Source organism: Triticum dicoccoides, chromosome 5B, assembly GCF_002162155.2.
Source record: "Triticum dicoccoides isolate Atlit2015 ecotype Zavitan chromosome 5B, WEW_v2.0, whole genome shotgun sequence".
Taxonomy (NCBI): Eukaryota; Viridiplantae; Streptophyta; class Magnoliopsida; order Poales; family Poaceae; genus Triticum; species Triticum dicoccoides.
Genome location: NC_041389.1, coordinates 441,766,527 through 441,774,886, shown reverse-complemented (window position 1 = coordinate 441,774,886; position 8,360 = coordinate 441,766,527). Strand labels below are relative to the sequence as shown.

Genomic DNA, 8,360 nt, shown 5'->3' with positions numbered 1-8,360 from the left:
ACAATAAAGTTATCAAATTCATCCGAGCATTGACTAGCAGACTTATTATGAGGAATATCACCTTCATCAAATCTATAAAGAGAATTTACCTCTACTACCTGTGTCGGAGCATTAAGACCATGTATTTCTTCAATAGGTGGTAAATTCTTAACATCTTCAGCTTTAATACCTTTTACTTTCATATATTTCTTTGCCTCTTGTATATCTTCAGGACTGAGAAATAGAATACCTCTCTTCTTCGGAGTTGGCTTAGGAGGTGGTTCCGAAAGAGTCCAATCATTATCATTTCTTAATATATTATTCAATCGTACGTCATCTCGTTCAACATGTTGTTCCTTGAAAACACAACCATCACAACTATCTAGGTGGTCCCTAGAAGCATCGGGTAGTCCATTATAAAAGATATCAAGTATTTCATTTTTCTTGAGAGGGTGATCAGGCAAAGCATTTAGTAACTGGAGAAGCCTCCCCCAAGCTTTTGGGAGACTCTCTTCTTCAATTTGCACAAAGTTAAATATTTCTTGTAAAGTAGCTTGTTTCTTATGACAAGGAAAATATTTTTCAGAGAAGTAATATATCATATCCTGGGGACTACACACACAACTAGGAGCAAGAGGATTAAACCATATCTTAGCATCACCCTAGGTAGGGATGGTAATGGGGACAATCCCCTATAGGGATACCTACAGCATCCCCATCCCCATCTATTCTCTATCATCTCATCCCCATCCCCGTTTACATGACTCGGGATGAAATTTCCCCATACCCATGCCCCACTCGGGAACGGGGCCCCATTAGGGTCCCCATCCCCATAAACAAATACTCATATACATAATATGACACCCTATGATCAACATACATACATGGTGTTGTCCTTGTCCTGCTAATGCCTATCTAGGTCGTATTGACTTCTTGGTCATGGTGACAGCTGAGGTGAGGATGTGAGATAGGTTTAAGGTTTTTCAGAGTTTTTTTGTTTTAGCAAGTTTGTTTGTGAATATTTTAACATTGACCGCAGTGTCACTGTTACTAACCGGGTCCCCGATGGGTATTGGGTCTGGGGAATAGGATATCGTCCCCATCCCCATTGTACCCTATGGGGAATAAATTAGTTTGGTAAACATCCCCATGGGGGTGTTTTTCGCCCATCCCCACCCCCTAATAGATGAAATCCCCACGGGTTTGGCGGGTATGGGGCCCCGCTGCCATCCCTACCCCCGGGGAACTAATGGGCCCTGATGGGCCCTAATGGAGAGAGAGAGAGAGGGGCGGGCCAGGGCAGGCCGCACGCCCCCTCCCCCTGAGTCCGAATAGGACAAGGAAGGGGGCGGTGCCCCTTGCCTTCCCTCTCTCCCTCTCCTTCCTTCCCCCTCCCTTCCCCAAGTTGGAAACCTACTAGGAATAGGATTCCTAGTAGGAATCCTACTTGGGGCGTGCCCTACAGGGGCCGGCCGGCCTCCCCCCTTGCTCCTTTATATACGGGGGCAGGGGGCACCCTAGAACACACAAGTTGACAATTGTTTTAGCCGTGTGCGGTGCCCCCCTCCACAGTTACACACCTCGGTCATATCGCCGTACTGCTTAGGCGAAGCCCTACACCGATAACTTCATCATCACCGTCACTGCGCCGCCATGCTGACGAAACTCTCCCTCGGCCTCAACTAGATCAAGAGTATGAGGGACGTCTCCGAGCTGAACGTGTGCTGAACACGGAGGTGCCGTACTTTCGGTGCTTGGATCAGTTGGATCGCGAAGGCGTTCGACTACATCAACTGCGCTAACTAAATGCTTCCGCTTTCGGTCTACGAGGGTACATGGACACACTCTCCCCTTTCGTTGCTATGCATCACCTAGATAGATCTTGTGTGATTGTAGGAATTTTTTTGAAATTATTGTGTTCCCCAACAGTGGCTATATCATTCAGTTTAGTAAGATGTGCCACAACAGTTTCAGATTCATAACCGTGGAAAGGATCAGATTCAACCAAAGTAATTAACTCAGGATCGACAGAGAATTCATAATCCTTATCAGCAACGAAGATAGGTGAAGTAGCAAACTTAGGGTCATATTGCATTCTAGCATTGAAAGATTTTTCTTTCAGCTTGACTAGTAATTTCTTAAGATCATCTCTATCATTGCAAGCAAATAGTCTCTAGCAGTTTCTTCATCCATAATATAACCCTCAGGTACCCTAGGCAATTCATATCTAGGGGGAGAATCATAATCTTCAGTTTCAGTAATATCATCAGTTTCATTAATCTCATTCTCTCTAACCCTAGCAAGTTGTTCATCAAGAAATTCACCTAGTGGCACAGTGTTATCAAGCAAAGTACTAGCATCATCATAAGTACCACTCATAGCAGAAGTAGCATCATCAATTGCTTGCGACATATTAAGATTACTAGCAGGTGGTGGTGTCGCAAGCTTACTCAAAACAGAAGGTGAATCAAGTGTAGAGCTAGATGGCAGTTCCTTACCTCCCCTCGTAGTAGAGGGATAGATCTTGGTTTTGGTATCTTTCAAATTATTCATAATGATCAATTATAAATCCCAAATAACTCAGAGAATAGAGTTATGCTCTCCGGTAGTGGTGCTAGAAAAAGGTCTTGATAACCCACAAGTATAGGGGATCGCAACAGTTTTCGAGGGTAGAGTATTCGACCCAAATTTATTGATTCAACACAAGGGGAGCCAAAGAATATTCACGAGTATTAGCAGTTGAGTTGTCAATTCAACCATACCTGAAAGACTTAATATCTGCAGCAAAGTTTTTAGTAGCAAAGTAATATGGAAGTGACGGTAATAGTGGCAAAAGTAACGGTAGCAGTTTCATAGCAATTGTAACAGTGGCAACGGCAATGGCAGAGTAACTTAGCAAAGATCAATATGTGAACATCTTGTAGGCATTGGATCAATGATGGATAATTATGTCGGATGGCATTCATCATGCAACAGTGATAACCTAGGGTGACATAGAACTAGCTCCAATTCATCAATATAATGTAGGCATGTATTCCGTATATAGTCATACGTGCTTATGGAAAAGAACTTGCATGATCTCTTTTGTCCTACCCTCCCGTGGCAGCGGGGTCCTAAGGAAACTAAGGGATATTAAGGCCTCCTTTTAATAAAGAATCGGAACAAAGCATTAGCACTTAGTGAATACATAAACTCCTTAAACTACGGTAATCACCAGAAAGAATCCCAATTATTGTCACCTTGGGGTATGCGGATCATAGATCGTAATAGGTGTCTACAACTTGCAAGGTATGATCAAGAACTCACATATATTCATGAAAACATAATAGGTTCAAATCTGAAATCATGGCACTCGGGCCCTAGTGACAAGCATTAAGCATAGCAAAGTCATAGCGACATCAATCTTAGAACACAGTAAATACTAGGGATCAAACTCTAACAAAACTAACTCGATTACATGATAAATCTCATCCAACTCATCACCGTCTAGTAGCCTACGAAGGAATTACTCACTCCCGGCGGTGAACATCATGAAATTGTTGATGGAGGGTGGTTGGTGATGATGATGGCGACGAATCCCCCTCTCCGGAGCCCCGAACAGACTCCAGATCAGCCCTCCTGATGAAGAACATGAGGCGGTGGCGGCTCCATATCGTAAAATGTGATGAACTCTTCTCTCTGATTTTTCTCTCCCCGAATAGGGTTATATGGAGTTGGAGTTGAGGTAGGAGGGGCTCCAGGGGGCCCACAAGCCTGCAGGGCGCGCCCCCAGGGCTTGTGGCCTCTGGGTGGCCCCCTGTGGATAATTCTTGCGCCAGTATTTTTTATTAATTCCAAAAATATTCTCCGTAATTTTTCAAGGCAATCCGAGAACTTTTATTTCTGCACAAAAATAACACCATGGCACTTCTGCTGAAAACAATGTCAGTCCGGGTTAGTTCGATTCAAATCATACAAATTAAAGTCCAAAACAAGGGCAAAAGAGTTTGAAAAAGTATATACGATGAAGACTTATCAGCATTGAGCAGTTCGAGCGGGAGTCAGCGGAAGCAGTAGCGAATGCGGCGCGGGTGGCGAAGGTCAAGCGAAAGCAGGACTGCATCATCTGACGCTTGAAGGGCGACATCATCATCTCCTCTTCCTCCGATGATGACGGCTGCGACAACGACCCACCTCCTATCATGGACGCTTACATCAGCGTCGATGACCGAAAGGGCCAAGGGCCGGCGAGGAATTGGTGAAGCTCAATCCTCTCCCCGTTTCTATAATCTATCTCGTACTACTAATATAGTTAGAATTTGTCGGACGGTTGAACTGTGGTGAACTTTTGGTGATGTTTAGATGTGAATTATGTCCATTTGTTGTCGGTTTATATTTCCATTTCCTATCGAATTTGTTCATTTGATGATTACGTACTACGAGTTTTGTTGCATGTTTAATATAGATATAGCGTGCCGGATATGAAATACGTGGCTGTGGATGCAATGATTTGAGGACTGCCAGATCACTATTCGCGGACGAGCCCGGACGAACACGCGGACATAGAAGGTGACGGTCTGGGCAAGTCGTGTTGTAGATGCTCTTAAACCATATTAGTGTGATTTTTCCTAGGTCAGAGTATAGTTTCAAAAACCTGAACGGTGAATGAACCCCAACGATTTGAGCATGTGTAGTTACGGGTGTTAGAAAAGCCTAGAAAACTCAAAATGGATTGTGCGTGGTTGTTAACCAGTAACAAAATAGTTTGACATTTTCTAGGTAACCTAACAGAAAGACAAATGGCTATGAGCGCTGTAAGTATGTGCCCCACGCCTGCCACTTATTTTTCTGTCTCAAGACCACAGATCCCAGGTTGGTTGTAATGATAGTATCATGGCTAGTATCCTGCATGTCAACTATAGACAATTTTGATTAGATGTCATAGAATTAAATGAAAAAATAAAAGGTTGAGTATCATATCATGATACCGTATCATAATAAATGTCATGCAACTATTTGTCATGCATGACAATAAATAAAGCACTGATACTAGGGTTAGAGGGGTATCATATCATGATACCGTATCATAATAAATGCCATGCTACTATCATATTAGGGAACAATTTTCAAATTTTTAAATCCACAAACATTATTTAAAATTCATGAACATTTAAAAAAATCTTGAACAATTCTAAACCTTATGAACAATTTTCTAGAATTCATGGTTATTTTATCATATTTATAATGTAAAAACATCTTTTTCATTCGTGATTTTTTTAAAAAAAATTAAACATTTTTTGAAATCCAAAAAAAATAAGATTCTTGAATGTTTTTATGAAAATGTTTAAATTGAATGTTGGTTCCGACACTGTTATGCGGGACCCATGGCCTAATGTGACCATTACATGCAGTGTCCATTGTAAGAAAAAAAAGTTCAGAGCTCAGTTATGCCTCGTTTCAATTCATGATTGTTTTTTAAAGTAATTGTGAACATTTTCTGAAATCCAAAAAAAATAAGATTCTTGAATGTTTTAATTAAAATGTTTAAATATAATGTTGGTTCCAACACTGTTATGCGGGACCGTGGCCTGATGTGACCATTACATGCAGGGTCCATTATAAGAAAAAAAAAAGTTCAGAGCTCAGCTAGGCCTCGTTTTAATTTGTGAATTTCTAAAAAAAATTGTGAATATTTTTTGAAATCCACAAAAAATAAGACTCTTGAATGTTTATATTAAAATGTTTAAATAGAATGTTGGTTCTGACACTGTCATGCGGGATCCATGGCCTGATGTGATGCAGGGTCCATTGTAAGAAACAAAAGTTCATAGCTCAGCTAGGCCTCGTTTTAATTCGTGATTTTTAAAAAAAAAATTGTGAACATTTTTTGAAATTCACAAAATATAAGATTCTTGAATGTTTTAATTAAATGTTTAAGTAGAATATTGGTTCCAACACTGTTATGCGGGGTCCGTGGCCTGATGTGACCATTACATGGAGGGTCCATTGTAAGAAATGGAAAAGTTCAGAGCTCGGCTAGGCCTCTATTCCTTGAGAGCTTAGTAATTGTAAGTATATTACTACTCCCTCGTTCTTAAATATAGGTCTTTCTAGAGATTTCAACAAATGACCACATACGAAGCAAAATGAGTGAATCTATACTCTAAAATGTAACTATATACATCCGTATGTGGTGGTTCATTTAAAATCTCTAAAAAAATTTATATTTAGAAACGGAGGGAGTACATAATAGTACATGCAACTTCAAATAAATGACGGAAGCGCACAGCAACTGCAGGAAACGAAAAGGTCTGTGATTGACTCTCTTCTCGGTTGGTCGTATGCTCGGTTCGCTCCGGAGGCATCTCTAGTTCTCCATGCCTTTCTAGAAAAGGCCCCGTCACATTCCAGAGTAGTCGCCGCCTCGATTCTGGATTCTGGAATACGGGGTGCTGGTGCTGTAGAAAGAAAAAATAATGGACAAGCCCGACCAACAGCAAAGCAGGACTCTGGATTCTAGAACACGGTAGGACCTTGATGGGCTAAAAATGAAAGGAAAAGGAAGCTCACAGCCGAGTTGGAAAGCGACGAAGTAGCACCAGACGCTCGTTCACTGGAGAGACCTCGAGACGCTTCAAGAGCACCACCCGGCGACGCTATAAGTACGTCGCCTCCCATCGCCCTCCATTCCAACTCAAGCCAGTGTCAAGCAAAAGCAAGCAAACAGCATCCTGTTCCTACCTACGATCCGATACAGAATTTTTCTTCCGAGCGCACAAGCCGAAGCAATCAGCACCGACAATGTCGATGGTGAGGCGGAGCAACGTCTTCGATCCCTTCGCGGACCTCTGGGCGGACCCCTTCGACACCTTCCGCTCCATCGTCCCGGCGATGATCTCAGGCAACAACAGCAACAACGAGACAGCTGCGTTCGCCAACGCTCGCGTGGACTGGAAGGAGACCCCTGAGGCGCACGTCTTGAAGGCCGACCTCCCCGGCGTGAAGAAGGAGGAGGTCAAGGTGGAGGTGGAGGACGGCAACGTGCTCGTCGTCAGCGGCGAGCGCACGAAGGAGAAGGAGGACAAGAACGACAAGTGGCACCGTGTGGAGCGTAGCAGCGGCAAGTTCGTGAGGCGCTTCCGCCTGCCGGAGGACGCCAAGGTGGAGGAGGTGAAGGCCGGTCTGGAGAACGGTGTGCTCACTGTCACGGTGCCCAAGGCCGAGGTGAAGAAGCCTGAGGTGAAGGCCATCGAGATCACCGGCTGAGCATTGGAGCCAGTTTAGTTGATGTGTGTGCGAGCTCTGCAACCTCTGCAACCTAAAGTATGGTACGGTTGTGTCTTGTTCTTGCCGAGTCTGGTGAGACATCTTTGTATTGCGTTTCTTTTCCCAGTCGTGTCTCTACTTGTGTGATCGCCAACAGATTTGGCGATGAATAAATGAGAAATAAACCGGTCGGGTTTTGAGTGCAGTGCAGATTTTGCATACACAAAATTTGGCCCTTTTTTGCTTCTGGTTCGGGCGGACAGGGTCATTAAAGCGCTCTTTTCCGATAATAAAGCACTCTTTTCGTTTTCTTTAACTAGCTGGAATGATTCGTCGTACTCCCTTCGGTCCTTTTTACTCGGTATATTAAATTTATGTCAAGTCAAACTTGACAAACTTTGATTAGATTTATATTAAAAAATATCAATAACCACAATATCAAATATTTATACTATATTTATAATATACTATGGAACTACATTTCATACTGAATCTAACAATGTTGCTTTGCATTATTAATGTTGATATTTTTCCTAGGTCAAAATAAAGATATTTTGACTTTGAATAAAATTTATATGCAAACTAAAAAGATTGGAGGGAGTACTTGTACTGAACAGATTTACTGTCTGGCAGGCAGGAACTAGGTCGCCGCTGAAAATTATGCCACTAATAGGTCTTTTTCTATACTCTCTCCTGGATGTATGTATAACTAAAATACATCTAGATATATTTATTTCTTCGAATTTATTTCTTCGACGAGTAATTTTAAACGAGAAAGTACTTAAAAATTGAGTAAGAACACTGTGCAGGTCTGAAATCTATATCTATATCTACATACCTACTAATAAAACTCCCGACCAACATCAAATTTCAAACCTTATGGTCCACCAAACCGCCTAATGATTGTGTGTATAAGATAGGATTCATGAAATTGAGAGAAAGAATAACCTCCGTTCTTGCTAGGACGGGAAGGAAATAGTACGATTAGAATTAAAATTTTCATACGTTTTAGTTTTTTGTGTTATTTAAAATGTTTTGCCTTTTGAAAATGTTGTGTAATTTTTAGAAATCCTTTATGCATTTTAATTTATTTTGTGAAGTTTTAAGAAAAAAATCACGTGTTAATCTAATATTCA

General features: G+C 41.8%; 1 protein-coding gene across 1 annotated transcript; it reads left to right on the top strand.

The window, feature by feature from the left end:
• The first annotated feature begins 6,667 nt into the window (after window positions 1-6,667).
• LOC119305694 (16.9 kDa class I heat shock protein 1-like) lies at window positions 6,668-7,434 on the top strand. The gene has a single exon (XM_037582150.1). The coding sequence runs from the start codon at window positions 6,760-6,762 to the stop codon at window positions 7,222-7,224; it is 465 nt and encodes a 154-aa protein (XP_037438047.1). The 5' UTR covers window positions 6,668-6,759; the 3' UTR covers window positions 7,225-7,434.
• The last annotated feature ends 926 nt before the right edge of the window (window positions 7,435-8,360 follow it).

Bases quoted from the DNA above. Each gene is read 5' to 3' on its own strand.
- LOC119305694 (XM_037582150.1), top strand. From the start codon at position 6,760: ATGTCGATGGTGAGGCGGAGCAACGTCTTCGATCCCTTCGCGGACCTC.